This window comes from Miniopterus natalensis, chromosome 16, assembly GCF_054644295.1.
Source record: "Miniopterus natalensis isolate mMinNat1 chromosome 16, mMinNat1.hap1, whole genome shotgun sequence".
Lineage (NCBI taxonomy): Eukaryota > Metazoa > Chordata > Mammalia > Chiroptera > Miniopteridae > Miniopterus > Miniopterus natalensis.
Window position 1 is genome coordinate 33,348,464 of NC_142096.1, and position 25,596 is coordinate 33,374,059.

Genomic DNA, 25,596 nt, shown 5'->3' on the forward strand with positions numbered 1-25,596 from the left:
GTACCATATCACACAGTGTCCTAAAGATAAAAAGCTCTTAATCCGTCCCCCTAGAACATAGGGATAAACACATGCCTTGGAAGAATTCTTCAGAAAGCAAAGACAGGAAACTTGGGGAGGGAAGCTGAGACTCTCGAGTCTGGCTGCCCGGTAGAAGACCAAATGCGACATGGAGAAGACCTTGGAGAGAAGTGACCAGGTGGGCCTCCGTCAGAGAGATTTCTCTCCTAGACCATTTCATTCACTGAGGGCAGGTGGCTCTTTACCTTTGGGTTAGACCAGTCCCTCTATAGGTAAACCTGTTTTTCAGAAATCCCAATTTCTAAAACATCTCACTGGGTAGAGAAACTAGAAGACAAGCATTCCTAACACAGACAATAAGAGAGTGAAGGTGATGGACTCATTGCTGGTGGAAATAGGGTTCTTCCGTGGAGACATGAGAAACACATTTAGGGGACCCACACCTATGAGGATTTAGCAAGATTTATTGGAGCAAAATTAAAGGCTGTCCCCAGGTGCCCAGTGTCCCTTCTGCAACCAGATGACCGGCCTCCGTATCGCTGTTGGAAAAGTCCTGGGCCTGGTGAGTGTAGGTGCCCACCAGGGGGGTCAGGATCCAGAACTGTAATGCCATCACCCTGGCTCTGGTGGTCCGGCACAGTCTCTGCTCCTGCCCGGCTCCTGTTCCCAGCTGTGGTCCAGCTGGCACTGTGCTGCCACACCCAGGCCTGCCCTGGGGCCCATGCGTGGAGCCACAGGGCTGCTACAGAGAGAGAACATTTGAAAACGAATGGACAAATGGACACGTGCTACGTAGATGGGCCTTTGTTAAGCTTTGATTATATTACCTCCAGTTTGGGAGAGAGCAGACTTTCTTTCAGACTAACCAATCTCTTTCCTAATCCCTCTCAGGCTTGTGCTGGGTCCTCTGCCTATCCAATCCGGTCTTTTCCCTGGGTTTTCCAGGCTAGACTCTGCCTTTATGTCGCCGTTTTGGCTCCTACTGTGCACACCTCAAAGTTTTGCTGTGTCATCTTGATTTCTACTGCACATGTGCCTAACAAAGGAATTTCCGCCACTCTCCACCCCCTCCCCCATAATCCCTCTACTGGACTGGTTGTTCTCTGGGTAGATTCTTTCTGCCCATTAGGGGGTTGCTCAGGATTAAGTCCCTTTGGCAGAGGATGCCGCAGTCCCCTGCGGAGTCTGTGAATTCCTAGTGAATGAGGCTTAATGTCCAGTTCGGCTCCCTAGATTATTAGGCTTAATGTCTGATTCCATTTGCTCCCTTCCCATATTAATAACTAGCTAGCTATCTATGCTAACAGAATGTATCCCGTGCGTATAGAGCTCACTTCCATCACTTCTTAGAGTACGACCTTGGGTGAGCTACTTAACCTCTCTGTATTTCTCCTGCAGAGTGAGGATGGTAATCTACCCAAAGTCCCTGGCATGGAATAAACACTCAGTAAATTCTACCTGTTCTTTTAGGAGTAATATTGTTATGAAATGGAACATTAAAGCAAAATATAGTGAAAAGGAAGTTTAAGAAATGTTTCACATTACATATTCCAATAACATGTTTTGTTTTCATTTTTTTAAAAATATATCTTTATTGATTTCAGAGAGAAGAAAGGAGAGAGAGAGAGAGAGAAATATCAGTGATGAGAGAGTCATTGATCGGCTGCCTCCTGTGTGCCCCTGTTGGGGATGGAGCCTACAACCACCCGGGCAGGTGCCCTGACCTGGAATCGAATCCCGACCTCCATGTTCATGGGTCAATGCTCAATCACTGAGCCATGCCAGCAGGGCTTGTTTTCATTTTTAAAGTTATTTTCCATTTATGGCCAGTGGTACTTGTTTTACTTAGCGATGTGAAGTTTCCTTTTTGAAAACAAAACTGTATCTATTGACCATGTTTCCTGAGTAATAGAACAGGTGGTAAAAGTAGTAGAGGAATGGCAGGCTTGGGAAAGCTAGATCTAGTCAAGGCTCCCATTTTACGTGTCAGAAAGCTGAGGCTCGTTTCATTAGTTAGTTAGTTCCTTTTTGTTTTCTATCCCACACCTGAGTGAAACCACACAGTTTTTTTCCTTTTCAGTCTGACTTTTTTCACTTAGCACAATACTCTCAAGGTCCATCCATGTTGTCGCAAATGGCAGTGTTTCATTTTTTCTTACGCTGAGCAGGAGTACCATGGTATATACGTACCACATCTTCTTTATCCAGCCCCCTGTCGAGGGACACTTAGGTTGCTTTCATGTCTTGGCCACTGCTAATAAAGCTGCAGTGAACACAGAGGGATGTATATCTTTATCAATAAGTGTTTTTATATTTTTTGGATAAATACCCAGAAGAAGGATTCCTGGACCATATGGTAGTTCTATAAAATATATGGTAACAGAAGGAAACTAGACTTTGGGTGGGGAGCATGCAATAGAGTACACAGATGTCATTATAATTTTATACACCTGAGAATTACATAATGTTATTAACCAATGTTACTCCAATAAACTTAATTTTTTAAAAAAGAGAGCTGAAAAGCTGAGGCTCAAGGTTAATTGAATTGGATTCAGTCAGCTGCTCTTTTCATTATGCAAAGCTTCCTGAGGCGCTCCGAGTGTGAGTCCTCTGATCCGTCACGGAGGGGCTGGACCTACTGATCCCTGCAGGTCCTCTGAGGGCTCCGGCTCTCTCCATGGCCCCGTCTGCCTCTCCCCCTCCCTCATTCCTCCAGGCTGAGCAGAGAGGTGAGACCCTGCTGCTTCCTGACAGCTGAGTTAATAGAGGAAGCATTGTCGGAGGCAGGCAGCCTAAGAGATAAAATTCATTAGGGTTCCATTAGGATTTCTCATTCGATTACTTGCTCAAAAAGTAATTTGATCATCCGCGTGGCTGTCTTAGCATGTGGGTCTCGTACATGCTGGGAGACGGGAGCTGGAAATGCCTTCATTTGTCTCCCGTGGCTTTCAGTTTTCATCTGTGGATGGTTTATTCAGCCCCTCCACCCCCTTTACTGAAACACTTCCCTGTCTCAGAAGAAAGATTTAGTACCCTGGTGTTCCAGTGGCCCGGACTGAATTCATTGCTTCTCTTGCGCTCACCTGCCCAAGCTAGCTGCCTCCTCCCCGCCCCGTCCTCCCAATTCTGGCTCATAGCCCCACTGTCTTCTAGACTCTCTGCCTTGAATTCAGACTCGGCTTCAATTCTTTTTTTTTCTTTTTTTAAAGATACAACTTTATTATTATTATTACTTTAAAACATATCTTTATTGATTTCAGAGAGAGAGAAGGAGGGGGAGAGAGAGAGATAGAAACATCAATGATGAGAGAGTCATTGATCGGCTGCTTAGCCTGCAACCCGGGCATGTGCCCTGACCAGGAATCGAACCCCAATCTCCTGGATCCTAGGTCGATGCTGAACCGCTGAGCCACGCCTGGCTGGGCTCAGCTTTAATTCTTCACTCTGTTTCTCCATCCATAGCCAGGCCACGCCCCCTTCCCTGTTCTCACAGACTCTATTTCCCCTCAGGACTGTCACCTTGGCCTCTTTCCTGGCATAGCCTCCCTTCGTTTTCTTGTTCACTTTTTCATCCAGGGTCCTTCCAGAACACAAGTTGGACCATACACCCTCCTCTTCAGAAACCATCAGCGGCTCCCTGCTTTTTAGTACCTTGGAAACATTTCCCCAAGTCTGCTTTTTGTAATGCCAAATATAGTCCCTCTGAATAAGTGAAAATTTGGGAACTGCCTCATATTATACCCTTCGTGGGGATTGGAAATGTCCATTACCATGGTGAAGACTCCGAGAAGATCTAGTAATTTCCAAAGGTTTTTGACTATGAAACTTTTTTTGGGGGGGCATGATAACTCTTTGTAGCTCATGAGAAAACAAAAACAACCTGGCCCATAGGAGAATGTCAGACTTCCATAGGTTGGCATTTAAACTCTCCCAAAATTTGGCTTCAAGCTGCCCTCTCGGCCTCACATTTCATCATGGCACTCTGCATACACTACGACCCCTTTCTGCCAGGCTACTCCGAGCTCCCCGACCTCACCACCCAGATGTACTCCTCTACTTTTAGTCGTGCGATTATCCCGTTTGGAAATGTCTCCTGAATCTGCCCACCCCAACTTCTGCACTCCCTCTACCAAGGAAAAAAGTTACCATCAAAGTTCAGAATAAGAGATGTTAGGACAATCTGGCTTTGGGGCCAACTTATCCTGCCCACCCCTGATTCTTACCATTTTGCCTTCAAAACAATTATTTGTCTTCCCCTGGCCCCGTGCACCGAGTAACTACACACCACGTAGTTTTATAAGCCAGCAGCCCACTCATTTCATTGTGAAAGCACTTCAGCTTAGCTGGGAGCAAAGTCGTTTAATCTCCACCATGTAGTGAGCTTCAAGGTCTGTGTTGAACACTAAGGGCATCTTTCAGGCACTCGTGGAACAAAGCTTCCCAGGCCGACATTTCAGTAGCCCCAGGGTGAGCAAGCAAAAGTATGGAACTTTTTAAAAACCACGCCCAGAGGCACCATCCTAGGCCACCATCCCAGCGGTTCTGTGCCTTTACCTCTGGAGCTCGAGGGGCAATTAGCTTTCTCAGCGAGGTGATGTTTTGCAGGGGAATCACTCACCTTTCACCGCCAGGCAGCATGGGCCATGCATCCTCATTATTTCCCAGCTCCTTTATCTGGTCTGGTTCATTCTGCACCTTCATTGTCTTGAGCCTGTTTGGCATTCGAGGTGTCTGCTGTCTGCTTTTTCTGAGCTTTGTTATAATTAAATTGACCACATCTGCCATTGCCAACTAGAGTATGTTTGCGAAAAAGAAATGGTGATATGTTTGTGCTTTGCAGGCTGTGATGAGCAATTAGGCTTTTTCGGGCAGACGGAGCTAATGTGTCAGGCAGCCAATAAACATTTATTAAGAACCCACTGGTTGTGGAACACCAATGGAGGGCTGATGAATGAAATGAAGTAAACAAACACTTTCTCTTGACCAAGTCAGACAAACACCCCCAGTGAGCAGAACCTCCAAAGCAATGTTTAATAGAACAACTGGCTTCCAAGGGGCTCGAAGGGTCATCTGGCCCAATATCTGAGGCCCAGAGAAGGAAAGGGATTCATGAAGGGTCACACAGCAGAGCCTGGTGTCCAGGCTCAGTCCACGAATTTCTGCACTAAGTTTCTAGAGAGGATATGCTACATTCCAAGGGCTGAAGGGTAGGAGAACGGCTCCAAAAGCCAGGATCAAGTCAGGGACAGCTTCTTGAAAGATGTATATGTTGAGCCAGATCTTAAAGGCGGGGGTTGTGTAGTCTGCACAAGGAGAAATACCTTTTCCTTAGTAGACTTTCTAAGTCCTTTGTGTGAGATTTTAATAAAGCACAATTGCTCTCCTGCAGTTTTGTTAACTCCGAATGCACAGGAAATGACATCTCTAATCCTTGGAGGTCTGCCTCCAAAAGGCTTCATTTTCTGTTTCACTGATTGGACGTGGTTTCTACTCGATTAACCAAGAATCTCTGGCAGCAGTGCAACATGGGGAATAGTTACATTTTAGAGGGCCAGCTTCTGCTCGGAGCCCCTTCCCTAGTCCACTGCTGCAGTCCCGATGTCGTTTTATCAGGTCTCAAGGATCTAGCTCCCTGTCTCCCCCTCCGCCCCCATCTTGTGAGCTTACTGAGAGCTCATTAACCTAGTAACTTTGTGGCACATCGCTAAGTGCTCACTAAATGAGGGTCAGCCTTGTGAATGAATGCACTTTTCAATTAATAAATAATTGTGGTAAAATGCATCATCTTGATTGCATTTTAAGCTGGAAACATTGCTTTTGTTAAAATGATGACTGTATTTTTTATGGAGGAAACAGTTTCAATCAGTTATATTATTTGGCTGATGGTGATAACAGGTGAATGAGGGAAAAGATTTTTTAAAAAAGCAACTCAGACTCATCCGTGAGTCACAGGTATGTCACTGGGGTGGGACAGTCCCAGAAATGCCCTCTTTCCCTAATTCTCTACTTTCCACCAACCACCAAGTCCAGCTACACAGAGAACATGTGTGCTCTTCCTTGACATCCCCACTACACGTCCCGGTCCCAGCATTCTTCATGTCCTGCCTAGATTGTTATCCGGTCTGCCTGTATCTGAAGGCAAGGAATTAAGATATTTTAATTACGAGAATGTCTTTCTACTGAAATAAAATCCGTCTGCCTATGCATACCTTTTATTCATGGGTCACTTTTTTTTTCCAATTACAGTCAACATACAATATCATATTAGTTCCAGGCATACACAATAGTGATTAGACACTTATATAACTTATGATGTGATCACCCCAATAAGTCTAGCACCCACCTGACACCATACATAGTTATTACAATATTATTGACTATATTCCCTATGCTGGATTTTTCATCCTTGTGACTGTTTTTATAACTGCCACTTTGTACTTCTTAATCCCTTCAGAGGAAGACAAGCACCATATGATTTCAGTTATAAGTGGAATCTAGAAAACCAAATAAATGAGCAAACACCACAGAAACAGACTCGTAGATACAGAGAACAAGTTGACAGTTGCCAGACGGGAGGAGGGTTGGGGGTTCGGTGAATAATGACTGGCTGTGGGTGAGGTGCTTGTGTGGCTCTGCTAGCCTCCCTCGCCTGTCCTTGACCTTCTAACCAGCGCTTGCTCTTTGTGGTAGGTCCCTGCATCTGGGCTGCAAGGGCTGCCTCCCATTGACCCACCAGATGTCACCCAGGTCTACCCGGTGCCCGCCAGCATTCGGCCAGTGCTGAGTAAATACCGAGTGGAGGTACGGCGCAGGGAAGGAGCAGGTTGATCATGGGGACTAAAGGGCCGTGGTCGTTGCGATACAGGAGTGCAGTGTCTGAGGGCAACTGTGGCGTGGGAAGGAGACGTCGTGGCTCAGACGGGGCCCTCGAGGGCCGCACAGGCCTTTCCTGGGAGAGCACCCTCCGGCTGGGGGCAGCATGTGGGCTCTCAGGCTGGCTCCCCGGGCCTTTGAGTGACAGCTCTGCTGGCCCCCTCCTCAGGTTCTCTTCTGGGGAGTCCGAGAAATGAAGAAGGTTCAGCTGCTCTCGGTGGATCGTCCTCAGGTTCTCATCGAGTGCGGGGGCCGGGGAGTCAAGTCCTGCGTGATCCAGAGCTACAAGAACAACCCGAACTTCAGCGTCCAGGCGGATGCTTTCGAAGTGGTGCGGGCACCCCGTTTCCCACCTGCTTGTACCCCTCATTCCCACAGACTGACTGGGCTTGGGGAGATGTTTTGGAGTTTGGGTGCCCACTGGCTATAAGGAAGGACAGCTTAACTTAGTGAGAAGGCAGACGTTCAGAAGGAGATGAAATAGACTTTTGTTGTTGAGTTTTGTTTGGAAAGGTTCCTGGTTAGATCATACAGTAAATCAAATCAGGTTAACAGTGGTTCCCAAAGTGCAGCCCCCCATCCATTCATCAGCATCAGCATCAGCATCACCTGGGACCTTTAAGAAACGCAAATTCTCACACCTGCTACATCAGAAACTGTTGAGGGCTGGGGCCCAGACAGCTCTGGCTTAACAAGCCCTTTGATACATGCTAAAGTTTGAGAACCACTGGCTGAGAACATACCCTCACAAAACTCATTTTAACAGTTGGATTTTAAAAAATTATTTGCGCATAAAATGGCAGTGGTTTACATGTGAATTTATGCTTCCAAAGTGATTTTCTTTGGCATCTGTGCTTTTGTTTCAGTATTTTAACATGCTTTTTCTGCTCTGATTTGGAAGTAAATGTGAAGTTTGCTTTGCCCAGCCCAGTCAGTGCTGATGGACACACATGCTAAATCAGCAAGACTAGGATTAAAGAATGTACATCATGTGCTAACATTTCACACTAAGCTTTGTTGAGCTTGGTGGGGGGCAGGTAGTGAGCACTGGGGAAACAAGTGGGCAGCACACTGGCCCCTCACCCTCAGCTCCATTTTAAAAGGCTCCCTTTTTTATCTTGGGCCTGAGTAACATCCATTTGAGATGAGAGTTTTCCTGGTGAAATGACAAAGTAAGACAATTGACAACTACTGCCATTGGAAGTGTGTCGTTTTTGCAGTTTGACCCTGGAGTGAACTGCTAGTGCAGCTCTTCACATTTGGGGGAATTACTCCTTGGCTTGGGAAGGCACAGTCTAGACTTCTGGCAAGCTGCAGGGGTGGCCTAGAAGAACAGAATGACAAGACAGGGACAGAGGGAGGAGGGGTGATAGGCTTACTTTGGCCCTGCCCCCAGACAGGTCGGCAGGGCACCAGCAGCCAGGCTCAGCCCAGACAGTGCTCTAACTTCATCCTGGCCTCTCCCCCCAGGAGCTGCCTGAGAATGAGCTGCTGCACCCACCCCTGAGCATCTCTGTGGTGGACTGGAGAGCTTTTGGGAGGAGCACCCTGGTGGGCACCTATACCATCAACTGCTTGAAGCAGTTCTTGTGTAAATCCAGGGAGCCCCTTGCCCTTACCTCACAGGTCGATGGAACCCAACCTGGGCAAGGTAGGAAGCTCCTCCTGGGTTCTGGGCTACAGACTGCAAAGCCTTGGTGCCTGCTATGGGACCTGCACAAAGATGCTCCCCAATCAACTGGATCTTTCTGAAGAATTTGCTCCTTAAGTGTCACCTCTACTTCTTGAGTTGCCAGATTCTTACTTTAAGAATGATATCAGGGCCAACTCCTGAGAAGCCCTCCTTGCATATTACTCAAGCTCCCTCCTGCCTCTACTCCCTGACATTTTTCTTTGCTCGATGTTATTTAATTTGTTCCATTTTGGATCTCAGGTGCACAGAGTTAACTGCATTTCTCAGTTGATGCTATATAATTATCATCGGTCTGTTCAAAGCTTCTCATTACACCCTCCACCCCCCATGCCTATTCCCTATCTCCACTCCACTCCCCTCCCCAGTGTAAGCCCTACCCCACCCATTCTTATAAAATGTAAATCCATTTGATTTACGCTTATGAAATGGTGCTATAACCTTCATTTAGTTTCCTACTCTTTCACTCAAAGCCGTGCTTTAAGATCTAGCCGTGTTGCTGTGTGTGTGTTAGCTTGTTAGCACTGCCTGCTGCACCTACCCACGTTGCTTTTCCTTCCCCTTATATTAAACGCCGAGGCTGCCTTCCGCTCCCCATTTCCACAAACAAGGCTGTGACAAATGACCTCCGCTCATTAAAATTACTGTGAAGATCCATAATAAGTGCGACCATTTATTGATTACCTATTGGGCACCAAATGCCTGGCATCCTGATCTCATATATGACCCCAGTGGCATGGGTATTTTCACTGTCATTTTATAAAGAAGAAAAATGAAGTTCAGAGATGGTAGGAACTTGCCATATTTGCATCTAGATCTGTCTGATACCCAGTACTGGGTCCCTGAAATGAACTCCCTGTACAGTTGCCTGACATGATGTGCTTTCATTTTGCTTATTTCAGATTCTCTAATAGCCACTGAGCCCTCTGGGCCCCTCACCTCCTCTCAGGACCCCCCAACAGATCACATCTATGTGGACATTGAGCCGCCTGCCACAGTGGTACCCGACTCTGCCCAGGTTCAGCAGGCCAGCCTGGTTGACATCCCCGACTCATCCCCTGTGCTGGCATCTGAACACACGCCTGCAGCCCAGGAGCAACCACAGGATGGAAAAGCTAAGGTCAGAATATAACCTTTCTTCATATTTACAAGGCTCGTTAGAGTTTGTGTTCGAGTCTCTAGATATTAATCCTCCCACCTACTAGCTGTGCGACCAGGGGCAAGCCACTTCATGCTTCTGAGCATCAATTTCCTCATCTGTAAAATGGGGATATTGATACCCACTTCACAGCACTGTTGTAGAATCAGATATGTCAATGTATACGAAATTAAAGTGCTAGTCAAATGGGACAGTAATATTTAATTGAACAGAAACTTTTGTCAATTTATTAGCCTGGAAAGACAATGGTTTCTGCATCTGGACCCAACCCACAGATATTTCAAACCTATTTTGTACAAGGTCTTGTGGAACAAAAAGGTGTGTCTTCTGAATTCTAAAGGGAAGTGAGACTTCTCATGCCCAGTTAGCTGAAATTCTGGAAGGGAAGATGGACATGTATCAAAGAACCATAGTCAAGACTGTGATTTATCTTTCTGTGCCATAAATTAAGTACAATATCTTGGGCATCAACTGACTTAAAGGAGAAAGTAGTTTTAAGAAAGTCTTAAGAGATTGTTTGCCCAATAAATGATAAAGGCTGAAATAAAAAAAACAGAGTAACATAGATTAATGGATGTTTGCTCAGGCTGTTCCAATCTCCTCCAGGCTCAAGTGACCCTCTATGACAGCTCGAGCAGTCCTATATCTCACACCAGCATTGCATCCGCCACTTTATGTTAGAATTTTCAGTTTAAGTGGTTGTTGCCACCATAGAACTGTGTGCCCTACTAGGTCAAAGATAGTTTTTAGAACATCTCTGTATTCCCTGCATTTGATAGAGTACCTGATACATCATACGTAGGGACTCAAGAAATGTCTGAGAGTGAAAAGATATTGAGTACATGTTATGTTTTCATAGCTAGCCTCCTCTAATGGGACAACTGTCTTCTCCAATAAATATGGCCTTTCTGCCAAACATGTATCAATACCTCTCCTACCCCATCGCTTATGTTGTAGGTGTCATTTATTTGCACCCATTCAAATCAGAAATGTTGCCAGAGGAGAATTGACTATATTATGCCATTTAATCCTCACAACAGTAAAGCAGGCAGGTATTATTGCCCCAGATTTATATTAATTGCCTAATGACTTATAACCCAGGTCTGTGTGAAGCTCATGCTCTGTCCACTCTACCACACTGTATTATAAGCCTGGCTCGCTTCCTGAACTCTAATGTAGAATTCAAATGTGAGACTCTGTCTAATTCCCTTCACATCCCCAAAGTCAAGCACAGTGTCTCACATCTGTTCAATAAATGCTTGCCGAATAAATGAATGAATGAGCAGATTATTAAACTTCTGTTCATTGAAGTGGTGCAGAGAGCTGCAAGCACAAGACCTGCCAACACCTCCACGCACCTCCCAGAGTGCACCTGTGTGTTCTCCTCAGGAAACCTGTCAGCCACCAGCAGCCCCATGGGGTCTAACTAACAATCTGTCTTCATCTTTTGCCAGGATGCCAGGAAGCCTTCCCGGAGGTCTACCAAAAGGAGAAAGAGGACCATAGCGGATGAATCTGCTGAAAACGTCATTGACTGGTGGTCCAAATACTATGCCTCCCTGAAGGAAGCACAGAAGGTAGAGATTCCCCCTGCTGTGACAATCAAGGGACTGGATGAGAAAGTTGTCTCTACCGTCACCCTCCCAGTCCCACATTACCCCCTCTTTTAAATAGGTAGGCCCTACTTGGGTGTGATTTTGTCAACTGCAGAAGGGTTCAAAGCCTGGAAGGACCAGGGACCCAGAATTGCTAACTCCCCACCCCTGGCTGGAGCTGGCCCTAGGACACCAGCTCTGTTGTAAATGCTGGAAGGATGTTCAGTGGAGCATGGCATCCGGAGAATCTGTCTAGCACTCAGACCTAGGGAGGTCCAGCTAGGAGAAATGGGGTCCTGGATGGGTGGGCATCAGTGATGGGGGCTTCAGGTACACCTGGAGATACCCAGCTCAAAGGGCTCCAGGCCTCTGGCAGGGTTCTAAGTTCATATGGGAAACTATCAAAGTAAAGGCAAAGGTGTAGGTTTTGGCAAATGGGAATGATCAGCGCGTTGCCAGAGCAGGGCCGCATGCACATGGAACCAGAAAGGGAATCGAGTTTAAAAACTAGAGAACCAGTGGGGAATGGACCTGGAGATTCAACCAGAGCTCAGTGACTGAATTTGGTAAGAGATCTCACCCCTGAGTAAGAAAGGAAAGAAAAAATTAATCAGATGTCATCATACGTAACTGAATAGAAAGTATTTGATTCTTGAGTTTGGAAAGACCATCGTTTCTTCACCTACGACTATCTATGAAGATTGATATATAGTTAAATAAACAGACCAAAGGAGGGAGGTTGGAGGTTGCTGGCACTTGCCTAGCATGCGTGGGCATCTTTTCTCTAGGACAGGGCATTTTGCTGTCCTTAGGTCTCAGGTCTTTAGAGTGAGGCTTCACTTGAGAGCTAACTTAGGGACTGTTTGAATACTCTTTTAAAATGGCATCTCTGAGAGTGCAGAGGGCTGAGATCATTGAATTAGAACTCACAGCAGTCGGGATTAATAAATGAGGCAGGGGAGTGTCTATAATCTTGTGTCTGTCTTTTCTCAAAGGAAAAGGAGAGAAATCTCAAAGAGAAAAAAGGCAATACAGGTAAGTAGCTGTTCTGGGGACATTTGAACATAGAATAAGGTCATTTGGGTGAGCGAATTGTAAAATGGAAGCCATGGGAGGCAGGTTAGAGCTGTACTCCCCTCCCTCATTTCCTAAGTGAGGAAACAATCTCAGGAAGATGACAACACTTTAAGAAGGTCACGTAGCTGATTTGAGCTGGGCTGGGAACCAGATCCCAAGTCTCCTGAATCTAGTTCAGTGCTGAAATCAACCCCTTGGCTCATGTCCCTACATTGACAATCTTAATGTAGAAGTAGCAGAGTAAAAATAGAAGTGAGCTGGGATGACAGACCAAAACCAACATGATAAACTTTAATAGAGGTGACTGGATTTAGCTTCCAAAACTCGGTTTATAAGGATTGGATGGACCTGGTTTGGCAGAAATCAAACGAAAGAGGCCTGGGATTAGCAATGACCTCAAACTCAATTCAAATCAGCAGAAGGTCTTGGCCTAAAAACAACAGTAACATCAAGTGGACATAGCTGTTTCAGGTGACACCGATTGGAAGTGGGAAAACCAGAGTCAAGCTCAGTTCCTCAGGCCACTCCTAATTAGCATATTTAGTCGGAGACCATCTCATGACGTAAGCAGTGCTATCTTCATTTTGCAGATGATGAAACAGGGGTACAAAGAGGTTAAGTAATTTGCCCAAGTTTACAGAGCTAGAAAATAGCAGAGCTAAAACCTGTCTCAGGCAGTTTATTTCTAGAGCCCACTCCTAAAACATTACCTGGTAACCTTTCTAACTATATTCGTGACTTTGTGCAAGACCTTTAACATATTTGAGCCTCAGGCTATTAAATAGATGAATCTCAAGCTCCTAAACAGCTCTATGAGGGAATGTAACTCAAAGCTTTGGAGTCAGCGCATCCTGAGTCTGCTCTTTGCTAGTTGGGTGGCTGAGCAAATTATTTCTCCCACATAAGGAATTCTTACATATACCAGGCCAGGCCATCACACTTGTCTGGCCCCAGGAGATCTGTTGGCATTGCGTTACTATGTGAGTGACATTTCCTCTAGTTCTCTAATGCACAGACTCTAGCAGTCCTAGAGTCTTTGTCCTGCAAGCATATGACACATAGCACGACAAAGGGAAAGAGGGAGCTTGACTTTTTTCTTCCCATCTTAACAGCCATGAGTAGTCTAACAGTTTCCACTAAATATCCACAGAGGCAAAACCAGATGAGGTGGTGGTGAATATAGAAGATGGCCCAAAGAAGAAGAAAGACAAAATGCTCAAGAAGAAACCCAAAGAAGATGAAATCCCCAATCTGGCTGTCTTGAAGGTGTGTAGACACGGCCATTGCCTCCAGGGATGGGGTGGGAAGCTCAGAAGGGGGTTCTGTTGATGCTTCAGTCAGTCCTTGTCCTTTGCGTGATCTCATCTACTTTGTCTTTATTATAATAATTGATGTAAAGAAATAAGGTTTAATAAGCATGTAGGCCAAGATCATGGAGCTTGCTGATTTTCCATTTTCTACAACCTCATACTACAAAGGGGCATAAGTTACGCTGGTTAGCCTGCGCCCGGCAAGGTAATGGACCGTGCATGAGTTCTCCTTGGCTCGCCTCTTGGAGCTTGTCATCATTGTGCCATGTGTGGACTCGAATTAACAGGAGTTTTAACCTTAACTAAAGTCAGACCGTTTACTATTAGCTAGAGGCATATTGATGGATATGAAAGCTGGGAAGATGGAACTTATGCATCTAGATAACAAATAAGTAATTTTGATAGAAAATTTGAATAGGTGATTTCATTATGTTATCTGAAACTCAATTCAATTTTGCATTTCCAAAGTGCATATATAATTTCCCACTTGGAAAACTCTTGCCTATATGCATTATAATAAAACAAATATTTAATCACTTTATATGTGTTAAGAATTAGATGCTTAATAAACATATATTTTGAATGCCTTCAAAATATGCTAGTCTACATCCCAAAAACCAATGACATCAATTAGCTATTAAAATGTTTGTTATATTTATACTCTCATATTTGAAAAATTTTGGCTCGGCTATGCATTTCTTGGAATTTCAAAGTCTATCAAAAAGGTTTTATAAATTTTAGAGGGATAGTTAGATCCAGAAATGCCGAGTCAAGCACATCCCTTATTTTGCTCAGGATAAATTAAAATTAACAGCAGCCTCTAGATTTTTCCAAGGGGCCTCTATCAAGTCTGGCTTTAGAGAATCTCGGCATTTCTCGTTGAATAAATTTTGGGCCTTCTTTCCTTTGTCTGCACACGCTCTACCCCCTTCTCCCTACAGATATATGACGGCGACCTTGAGAGTGAGTTCAACAGTTTTGAAGACTGGGTGAAAACCTTTGAGCTCTGCAGAGGCAAGTCTACTGAGGATGACCATGGCCTCGATGGAGACCGAGTCATAGGAAAGTTTAAGGCAAGTTCCAGAGTTAACTCTTATTTGGCTCTCCTGTCCACAAATGTTGGGCACAACCCAGTTCTGTTAATGGATTGTGCCTTGGGTTGTGTGTAAGGGAAATCCTACATCTTTTTACCAGGTCCTCTCTAGAGCCTCACAAGTCCCAGTCTTTTTGAGAGATTTCATTCATGGCCAGTGAAGAGGGTTGTAATTCAGCTTAGTGGAATATAAGGAGAGAGAGTTGTTACCTAAAAGAATCACCGAGTTTTACTTTGCTCTTCCCACCCCTAACTTACCAACTGTTTAAGTTAGGCAAACCTACCAACACAAACCCTTCCTCTGGCAGAGGTGTGGCGTCAGCATCACAAATAGTAGCTGACACTTACTATGAACCTACTGCATGCCGGGCCCTTTATATGCAGTGCTGTGTGTTGGAAACAGCATGGGCATTGCAGTTTGCCGATGTGGAATTTGATCCTAGTTAATAACACTAACTAGCTTCATGATCTTGAGCAGTGCTTGACCACTCTGAGCCTTGGTTACAGCATCTGAAAATTGAAATACTGCAGTCAGGCTTGAATGAGACAACGGGAGAAAGCATTAGCTCAGCGCCCACGTGTCAAAGGCACCCAGCATCCCATCTGACGCTCCTATTCATGCTCCTCACACAACAGCCCTGTGGGGAGGTGCTACTCTGCCAACACCGATTCACTAACGTACCACGAAGAAGCTCAGATGAATTTCCCGAGGACACTCAGAGGGCAAGAGGAGTGCCCCTGGCAGGCCCCAGGCTGTGCTTCTTTCCCCAGTGTTACGCCCTCTGTGGTTTTTGGTGGTGCACATGACCATCTTCTTTCAACGGGTCGTGCTTTGTGGTTCCAGGGCTCTTTCTGCATTTACAAAAGCCCCGAGGATCCCAGCACTGAGGACAGCGGGCAGCTGAGAATCCAGCAAGGGATTCCACCCAACCACCCCGTCAAAGTCCTGATCAGGGTGTACATCGTGGCGGTGAGCAATCCCCGTTTACTCTGAGGGGCTTAGTCTGCTCGGGCTGCCATAACAAAACACTACCGACTGGCTCACTTAAATAGCGGACAGCTCTGGAGGCTGGGAGTCCACCCTCAAGGTACCATGAGGGCTGGTTTCTGGGGCAGCCTCTCTCCCTGGCTTGCAGATGGCCAGTCTTGCTGTGTTCTTCCTCACATGGCCTTTCGTCTGTGTACACATTCAGAGAGAGGGGGCGAGAGAGAGATCTGGTGTCACTTCCTCTTCTTATAAGGCTACTAGTCTAATGGATTAGGGCACTACCCTTAAGACTCCTTTAACCTTAATTACCTCCCTAAATGCCCTGTCTTCACATACAGTCAAGTTGGGGGTTAGGGCTTCCACGTATGAATTCTGAGGACACAATTCAGTCCACAACAGGGTGTATGAAGTCTGGTTGGTAACTTGGACATTTACTTGCTGGCTTCCCAGGCTTTATATGTGCAGCTTTATTTGCTCTCTGAGTTTGCCTGCTGACTGGGAAGAAAGCCAAATAGGACGGAAACAGGAATTCACAGGCAAGACTGTTAGAAAGCCGAACAGGGCTGCTGCCACTGAGAAATCCGCCCCCTGACTATGCCTCTGCACCGTGTTGGTCAGAAATTTCATTTAGAATGTATTTCCGAGAAAAACATTATCTGCCCTACTTTCTGAATATGCAAGCACTAAACTTTAATTGTGAAACTTTGGGGCCTCATTGCCAGGAAGCTCAGGGCCAAGTCTGGTTCTCAGTCCAAGCAATTGTCTGCTGAACCTTTATGGTCTGTGTATCTGTTTTCATCTACAGAACTTGGAGTTGATTTCCATAATTTTATTAGATTGTGGTAGCCCTATTTTATATTAACCCTTTGCCTACATTGCCTGCACCCTGTTTTAAAAACCATAAATGAAGTATAAAACAAAAACGAATTCTTCTTAAGGCTAAAGGGGAACTAAATTTCACCTTTCCGTTGAGCCGCTCTCAGTTCATCATCATCACCATGACCACCGTGAGCCAGGCGTGTTCCAGTCACTAGGGATGTTGAGGTTGGAAGTACTTGTAAAGAATCACTGGTGATGCTGAGTAGTTTGTCCTAAACACCCACTCACAGGACAGTCTAGACTAACCTTTTCTAACTCTTGTTCAGGTCACTCATGGGAAAGATAATTAATATGCATCTCTTGGAAATGACTCATGTGTACAAATAAGTTTGAGAAATGGTGCATATGATATTTTTTCCGTTCACCGACCCCTGAGGTTCACAAAGCACATTAGCACATTCAAGGCTCTGAGAATTCCAGAAGCAAAGAAATCTAACTATTGAATCTTTCCAGCATTTTCTAAACTTATTGCCCAACCCCTTTTCTCCCTCTACAGAAAACCCTGCAGAACTACGGTTCTATGGGACAGAGTTTGAGGACCCCAGAAATAGAGGGATGAGCAGTACAAGGAAAGGAGAAAGTTTTTGGACTACAGAGCCTGGGGAAGGATCATTATTTATTGATTCACTCAGCAAACATCTCCAGCACACTTTTATGTGTCCAGTACCCTTTAGACAAAGACCAGGAATGCAGATCAGGTTCCTGCTCAGGAAGCAGCGTGGGGGAGGGAGGGCTTGGGCTGGAACTTGAGGATAAGCAGGATTTGAACAAATGAAGAGTCGGGGTGGGGGGTGGGGGGGCGGCCCTGGGTTGCAAGAGGACAAATTCACTGCAATTATGGACAGTCCATGCTTTTCATTGACATTTCTAGTAATAGTGATTGTGTGGTTTGCTCTCTCAAACTAAGATTTCACCTTTCCGTTGAGCCGCTCTCACTTCATCATCATCACCATGGCCACCGTGAGCCAGGCGTGTTCCAGTCACTAGGGATGTTGAGGTTGGAAGTACTTGTAAAGAATCACTGGTGATGCTGAGTAGTTTGTCCTAAACACCCACTCACAGGACAGTCTAGACTAACCTTTTCTAAACCTTGTTCAGGTCACTCATGGGAAAGATAATTAATATGCATCTCTTGGAAATGACTCATGTGTACAAATAAGTTTGAGAAATGGTGCATATGATATTTTTTCAATTTAATCAATTAACTACACAAATTAATTAAAAATCTTTAAATTTAGTAGAACACCAAGAAAGTAAAAAATACTACTTGAAAGTTGCATAAAGAAAGAAAAATCTCCCCACCTCTGAAGTTCCACCCCCCAAAATAACTTACTATTCCATGTATATGCAAATAAATCTATATCTATTTCCACTTGTCTGCAACTCCACCCAGGTATTTATTTACTAGGGTCCTGCTTGGTACATTACATATGATCTCCTATTCCCTTTCCTTAGCTAGTAATAGAACTTGGACATTTTCCCAGATCAGTACATACGGGTCTTCCTCCTTAGTAGCCACCTAGCATTTTCCTGAATTAGTTAGCATGCATTTATTCAATCATTCGACAAATATTATTAAGAAGATCGTATTCGAGGTCCTGGAGATAATATAATGCACAAGACAGACAGTATCCTTGCTCTCCTGGAGATTACATAGTAGCTGGAGGTGGTAGGGGATTAAGAATGTATTAAATATAAACAAAGAAACAGATAAATTAGATGAATTTCAGATAACTGCTAAGTGAACGATTAAAATTGGGTGATGTGATGAGAGTAAATGGGGAAGGGACTCTTTTGGATTAAGTTCCCCCTTAAATAGTTGACATATAGGTTGTTTATAAATGTGGCTGTTAAACAACATCATGAACATCCTTGAAAACAGCTCTGTGTGCTCTGCCACCCGACCTGGAGGACAGAGTCCCGAATACGGACTGCTTCTCACAGCTCTCATCTCCAGTTTCCCCATCTTCTCAGTAGCATTCCTCACATGCCCCCTACCCCGCCTTCTCTTAGAAAGGGTTTGCTGCCCTGGCCGGGTGGCTCGGTTTGTGGGAGCATGGTCCCTTACACCAAAAGGTTGTGGGTTCGAGTCCCAGTCAGGGCACATACCTAGGTTGTGGGTTCGATACACCGTCAGGACACATATAGGAGGCAACCTATGGGTGTTACTCTTCCACATAGATTTTTTTTTCTCTCTCTCTCCCTTCCTCTCTCTCTAAAAATCAATAAAAACATATCCTCGGGCAAGGATTTTAAAAAAAATTGAGTGTTTGCTTATGATGGTTTAATGCCCAGCTTGTCTGGAGTCAGACTTTACTCAGAAACAGCCAGTGCTAAATGCAAGACCGACGGGTGATGGGTTCAGAGACCACTCCTTCTGTGGGGAGCCTTTGGGGTCCACCCTATGACTTTACAGACGGATCTCAGACTACCTAAAACCAGAACCAGAACTCGAGTTCATGCTTCCTGCCTCCCGGTCCAGCCTATTCCTCATTGCTCAGTGCCAAGTGCTGCTTGCCCTGGGGAGACGACTCCAGAGGCTGCTGAGCTTTGGCAAAGTTGATAACTCTTATCAGCAAAATGGGGACGTTAACGCAGTGGTGTCTAACCTTGGCTACACACTAGAATCATCTAGGGAGCTTCTAAAAATCCCAAAGCCCAGGCCAATCAAATCTGGGGATGAACTCAGGCATATTTTTTGAAACTCCCTGGTGATCCCATTGAACAGCCTGTGCTGAGAACCACTCGACCAAGGGGCTCCCCTTTCTTCTCCCCAGGCATTTAATCTTAGCCCAGCCGATCCAGATGGCAAATCCGACCCCTACATTGTGCTCAAGCTTGGCAAAACGGAAATCAAGGACCGAGACAAATACATCCCCAAACAGCTGAACCCAGTGTTTGGAAGGTCGGTGGCCATGTGGGTGGGGCTGCACTGTCCCCTTTGCATTTGCTCCTGCTGTGTTTGGAGGGGAGGGGGACTGCTGTGTACACGTGTGTATTTCTGAGTAAATGGTGGCAGGAGGTTAGATGCTGACTTTTGCTTGTGATAATAGCCAACCAAACCTAACCTTTGTGAGGAAAGACCAAATTCTTTCCTTGGTCCCTTCAGGTATAAGGTGGTAGGTACAGTATATGGTGATCTTTATGCCTGTGGTTTTCCAATAACGATTGCTCCTAGATCTTAATCTTTCCTAGATCCCGCCTCCTGCATTTGGACAGAAAGGTATCCTTTTTACAAACAAGATAGCCAAGGCCCAGAGAGGTTTAGAAACTCATTCAGGTTCACATAGTGCATGGGTGGAGGAGAAAGGGCCAGACCTTTGGTCTTGTCACCTACCAAAGGAATTTTCCCCTCATATCATTTTGTAGCTCATTTGAGGTGACCCCTGAAGTAAAAAGTTGAACTGCGTACCCCCACTTGTGCTTTGTTTTCCTGCAAAGTGTTTAAGAAGCATTGCATTTGTGTATGTTTGGGTGAACCAGGCATTCCTCAGTTCACAGAAACCCTACCACCCCCACTTGTGTTCTAGTGGGTGTGCCACACACTCGTGTTTCCTGCTTGAGCTTGTGCACCTGATTGCTGTTAACGTTGGAGTCAAGCAGATGCAGGTTTCATTCTGCCATATACAGACTGTGTAACTTTATGCAGGTGGCTTAACCTCTCTGATCCTGGTTTCCCTTCTCTGTAAAGCAACGGCAGTGACGCTTGCCTCTCCGGTGCCTTTAGGAGATTAAACACACTGTCTATGCTAGTCCGTGGGAGATACTCAAAAACATTCGCTTCCCCTCGCTCCCTTAATAATCATTTTAGCAACGGATACATGGTAAGTGCACGTAATTTCCTTGTTTCCCGAGTAACAGGGAAAGTGGGGTGAAATCTCCATCCGCCTTTTAAATTCATTTACGCGTTTGTAGTCTCTCCGGACCCTCTGACATTTGATGAGCACCAGACTCCCATGCTTTCCTGCTCCCGAGGAAATGAGGAAATAAATGATTTCTCCTGTTCAAGTTTGTGAGAATGATTAAAAGGATGCCAGGGAGGCACCCTTGCTGCCCGGCCAGAGGTGACCTTTATCATTATCCGGCCTTTATGTAACCAGCACTTCATTTTGCCAAGTGCTGGCAGTTGCATTTCATTGGCTGCTCTCACCGCAGCACCCTGAATTAGACTGGCTTTACTGCTCCAGGACGGGCGCGGAAAGCGGGAGCAGGGGATGAGGGGGTATTTCTCCTGCCTCTGCACCCCAGACGCTCTTCCGGGAGCCCTCTACGTGCTGTCGCTTTGCTAGAAGGGTATTTAGTGGTGACTCGTGAACAAAAGTTGCTGGCCCCATCCTGCAGCGTTCCAGCAGGGAGGGCGGCGGGCTCCTGGGCCTGACCTAGGCTCTGGGGACTCCCTCTTCGGGACCCCACCACTGTATGAGGATGCCACAGGCTCCACCCGACCCCTGGCACCTTGCCTGCTTTTCCTTACAGCCTCTGGCATAAGCTCCACTTGAGCAGGGACCTGGGCTAGCCTGTTCAATGCCACGTCCACAGCACCTAGAACAAGGCATGGTGCAGAGCTCATGCCCAATAAGTACTTGTAGAATGAATGAGTGATGAATGAATGAATGAATGAATGAATGAATGAATGAATGAATGAATGAACAGATGGATGAACAAACCTCCAGTCAGTTTGCAGTGGGATTTGATGGGACCTGTTACCCTGTGTCAGCCTGAGCTGGCACGTGTCTGCAGACTTGGATGATTCCTCAGTTTCTTAATAACCGCGGTGCCTGGCACATAGTGGATGTGTAATAAATGGCAAATGAACAAAGGAATTAACAAAAGAATAAATAACTGAACAAAGAAATTGTTGCTCTGAAGCTGAGAGGTACTAAGTGTTTCACAAGGCTTAGTTTTTACCCAGTTCGCCATGCATCTCTCAAACCACCATCGGACCTAGAGATCGTGCCATGTCGACACAGGAGCTGGTATAAGCCTAGTTTTCCCCTGGTGACCGGCTGTTTGGGGTAGTCCTTTTTAATGACAGCTCCAGTGAAAATTCGGGAGAGGTTAATCTGTGAGCACACAGCTCACAGAGATGGAACAGAGAAATTGAGTCGTCATGGTTGCCAGGGGCAGTTAGCACTTAAGAAGTCCTTTCTCGGTGGCACCAGCTGTGGTGACAACTAAGCTCAGACATAGGTAGCTGGAGGCTTCCTTGTGAGATGCTTCTAGAATCAATTACCGTCTGGAATCCAAATCTTAGAGCCCCAGGAAGTCAGTACTATGTCTTTAGGTGGAAGATGCTAATTCCTTCCCCACACAGCGAATCCCTGGCCTGCTCCCGCTGCCTCAGGCAGTCGCAGTCGCAGTCGCAGTGGCAGTGACAGTCAGTCGATGGAGCTGTGGAGCTTCGCTGCTCCTTTCTCTCTGGGGAGGGTTAATTGGCTCCGGCTGGGCTGTGATTGGGGTTCCTGCCGCCCTGGAGAGCGAAAGTCGGGGATGAAGTAATTTCCAAAGTCTTACAGCCAGGATGTGACTGATTCGAAACCAAGGGTAGAGATCAGTTTGAGACCAAAACCCAAGGTTCTTTCCTCTCTGTCTGGCTGCCACCCTACTTAAAGACTGCAGTTGATGGCCCATGAAAGAGGAGATTGCTGGCTACTGAAAAGTGACAACAGAATTGGAAATTGTTTGTATCTCAGTGAAAAATTAAACCAGACAAGTATTCACTAAGTAGTGAGTGAGTTGCTGAGTGTTCAGTGTGCTCCTATGAACTGTAGGCTAAACGCTAAGCTGGGAAATGTTCCTTGTCACCAAATGTTGACTCCTCAAGCCTCTTCTTGGACTGCAGGTCATTTGAGATCCAGGCCACCTTCCCAAAGGAATCTCTGCTCTCTGTCTTGATCTACGACCATGACATGATCGGGACAGATGACCTCATCGGCGAGACCAGGATCGACCTGGAGAACCGCTTCTACAGCAAACACCGCGCCTCCTGCGGCTTGCAGAGCCGCTATGAGATGTAAGTCCTTTCTCCGCGGAGACACTGCTGGTGTCCGAGGTTCCCGGGCTGTGGCCTCAGGCCTGCTCTGGGGAGGCCAGCCGAGGCTCAGCTTTCATATCTCACATGGGCTCCACGCTGGCAGGGCTGGATTGAGGGAGATGCCCACTGCCCTGGAGGGGGGTGCGGTTGGGGAGGCAGCTGAGGCAGAGCCCAGGGAAGGCTCTTCAGGAGCCAGGGGCTGGGCTGTATTGTTCACTCAGCCAGCTGGGGCTGGTGGGCAGAGTTCCGCAATGGAGAATGAGGCTGGAAGAATGATTAATGTAGCACAAATGCCAATATTCCAGTTAATTATAACTAACACTTATGATAGACCAAGGACTTTATATGGAGCCTCTCCGCTGATTCTCTCAAAACCCACTGAGGCGTTATCCTCAACTTAAAAACAAGCGAAACGTGGGCCCTGCTCTCACTCTTTGCAAAGATTTTGAATCCTGCTTCATATAAAAATGTAGGCTACCAGCTGCATTTTTTAAACATATGTTGTATCTGATATCTTAAAGAAAAAATTAAAATCTTGCAATTATAAATTGCAGCTAGGAAAATATAAAAACAGTCACTAGCTTTTTATGGTATACTTTTAGAAATATATTTTTCTGACTATAAAATAATATGTATTATAGAAAATATAGGAAATATAGAAAGTACAAAATAATGCTCAGATTATTCCACCCAGAGTAACTTATGTAAAAAATCTTTATGTTTTTCCTTTTAGTGTTTTTCTTATGCTATTTTCCCCCAAAGTTGGATTTTGTAAACTATTTGTCTCGCTAACCTTTATAAGCATTCTATAATATCATTTAATATTCTTCAAAATCATTATTTTAATAGCTCTATGATGTTGCAGCATATGAATTTATTATAAAATGATATAATCAGTTTGTCTTCGTGAACTTTAGGGCATTTATGTTTCTCTTCTTTATTCCATTAGACATATTGTGCTATAAGCATTCACCTTCAGCCACTGCTCACCCTCTGATGATTCAGTAGGTATTCATCTGCAGGCACAGATTAGTCCATTGACATTAGGTTATATGTCCAGTGGTTGTCTAGAAAGGCTGTCCCCATCTAGGCTCAAGTGAACAGAGTCTGGGTGCCTGCTTCCTCCATGGCATTTTCAGACACGTCTCTGCTACTGGCCTGCTCTCCTCTGAGCCCAGGAAGCCAGTTCAGTATTGGGACTCCAGTGACTGTATGAGCCTCCAAGGTATTCATATCACCCTCAAGTACCTGAGAGGGTGCCATTCAGAAAATGATTAGCTGCTCTTGCTCTGAAGTCAGGGGAGAGAGCCACAGGCCAATGTGGTACATCCTTTGTTCAGAAGAATTTCCAGACAGTGGACCTATCAGGGAGCAAAATTGTTCAGTTAGCACAGTTATAACTTTTGCTCACTGGAAATGTTTTAAAACAAGACAAGAGCAGCTGTGTCTGGGGAGGCCTGTGTGGGGCTCTGGGCATGGTTTAGATGGACACTCCAGGACCCTCGTGTATCCAGTACAATGAAAGACAACTGCTTTATAGCCATGTTTTGATTGATTTAAATACTTCGACAAGTTCATTTTGATGAATCCTGGGTCTCAATGTGCAGAGAAATCCAAGCTCATCTTGGCCATGGCTTTTTAGAGAGCAGCTCATTGCCAGTTAATAACTTTTAAAGAAAAGTTAGTTTTTAAGGGACAAAAAGGTTGAGATTTAGAAACTCAGCCCCAGGAAAATCACTGATTAGAAAAACAGCCCATTAGACGTTCTGCCTGGTCATGAGTCTACAGTATGATTTGGGGCTGCAGGAAGCAGAGCGGAGGAAAGAAGCAGAGAAACGGAAAGAATGAGCTTGGCTTTTCTCTTAGAATAAACAGCAGCCAAATGGCTATACTGCCAGAAACGAAACAAAAACAGCCTGCAAAGAAACCCGTGGAGACAGCAGGTTGGTGTTTGCCAAAGGCCGGAGTGAGGTGGATGAAGGGGTAACTGCTTAGTGGGCACAAGGCTTTCCTTCGGGGTGATGGAGATGTTTTGGAGCTGGATGGAGGCAGTGGTTGCACAGCCGTGTGAAGGTTTGAGATGCCACTGAAGTGATCCACTTTAAAATGGTTAATTTTATGTTATGTGAATTTTACTTCAATTTTTTAAGGCACATTTCTTTAAAAAAATAAAAACAATTTGCAAAGGATTTTTATGTCAAGCTATTCAGAAGTCCTGCTTTTCATACAAGTATCATATGCAGAGGTTCTGACCAGAAAAGAGAGAAAACAAAACACACTAGCCCAAGTGTATAGAATGGCAATTGAATCTGAAGGGAATCACACAGGTCATACTTGGGTGGCCCTTTGAATAGGGACAGTGAGTGTGTCCTTGCAGGGGAAGCCGGGCCTCACCCTGTCCGCCTTTCCTCCACTTGGCAGAGAAGGGTACAACGCCTGGAGAGACACGTCCAAACCCACCGAGATCCTCACCAAGCTCTGCAAGGACAACAAGCTGGATGGACCCTACTTTCAGCCTGGGAAGATACAGATAGGAAACCAGGTCTTTTCTGGAAAAACAGTCTTCACTGAAGAGGACTCTGGTAACTCCCCACGATGCAGTCCGCTGGCTTTGCTCTTCTCGTGAAAAGCCTGCTTCTGGTGGTGTTTGTGGCCGGGACAGTGGTCATCTATTGTAAAAGTAATGCGTGCTCATGGGGGGAAGTATAGGAAAGTAAAGAGGAAAAGGCGAATCACTTATCGCCCCCCAAACCAGAGAGAAGCACGTTGCGTGCTGGTAGGGTTCCTTAGTCTGAGTGCACGTGTGTGGGTGCCATATATCACATTTTCATAGAATTGTAAATGTGTCCTATAGTTTTGTATCCTGCCTTTTCTATT

General features: G+C 45.5%; 1 protein-coding gene across 3 annotated transcripts in view; it reads left to right on the plus strand.

The window, feature by feature from the left end:
- Positions 1–25,596, plus strand: part of FER1L6 (fer-1 like family member 6) — a 99,215-nt gene that overhangs the window by 61,636 nt on the left and 11,983 nt on the right. The window contains exons 23-34 of one of the 3 annotated variants that reach the window (XM_087825184.1): positions 6,712–6,822; positions 7,064–7,225; positions 8,365–8,545; positions 9,478–9,704; positions 11,198–11,320; positions 12,334–12,373; positions 13,566–13,681; positions 14,667–14,798; positions 15,663–15,788; positions 19,463–19,590; positions 22,528–22,698; positions 25,141–25,301. In XM_087825184.1, coding sequence (XP_087681310.1) covers positions 6,712–6,822; positions 7,064–7,225; positions 8,365–8,545; positions 9,478–9,704; positions 11,198–11,320; positions 12,334–12,373; positions 13,566–13,681; positions 14,667–14,798; positions 15,663–15,788; positions 19,463–19,590; positions 22,528–22,698; positions 25,141–25,301 — 1,678 coding nt within the window. Of the gene's footprint in view, positions 1–6,711; positions 6,823–7,063; positions 7,226–8,364; positions 8,547–9,477; positions 9,705–11,197; positions 11,321–12,333; positions 12,374–13,565; positions 13,682–14,666; positions 14,799–15,662; positions 15,789–19,462; positions 19,591–22,527; positions 22,699–25,140; positions 25,302–25,596 lie in introns of all 3 variants that reach the window. The other 2 variants (XM_087825185.1, XM_016215998.2) reach the window with 2 other exon arrangements.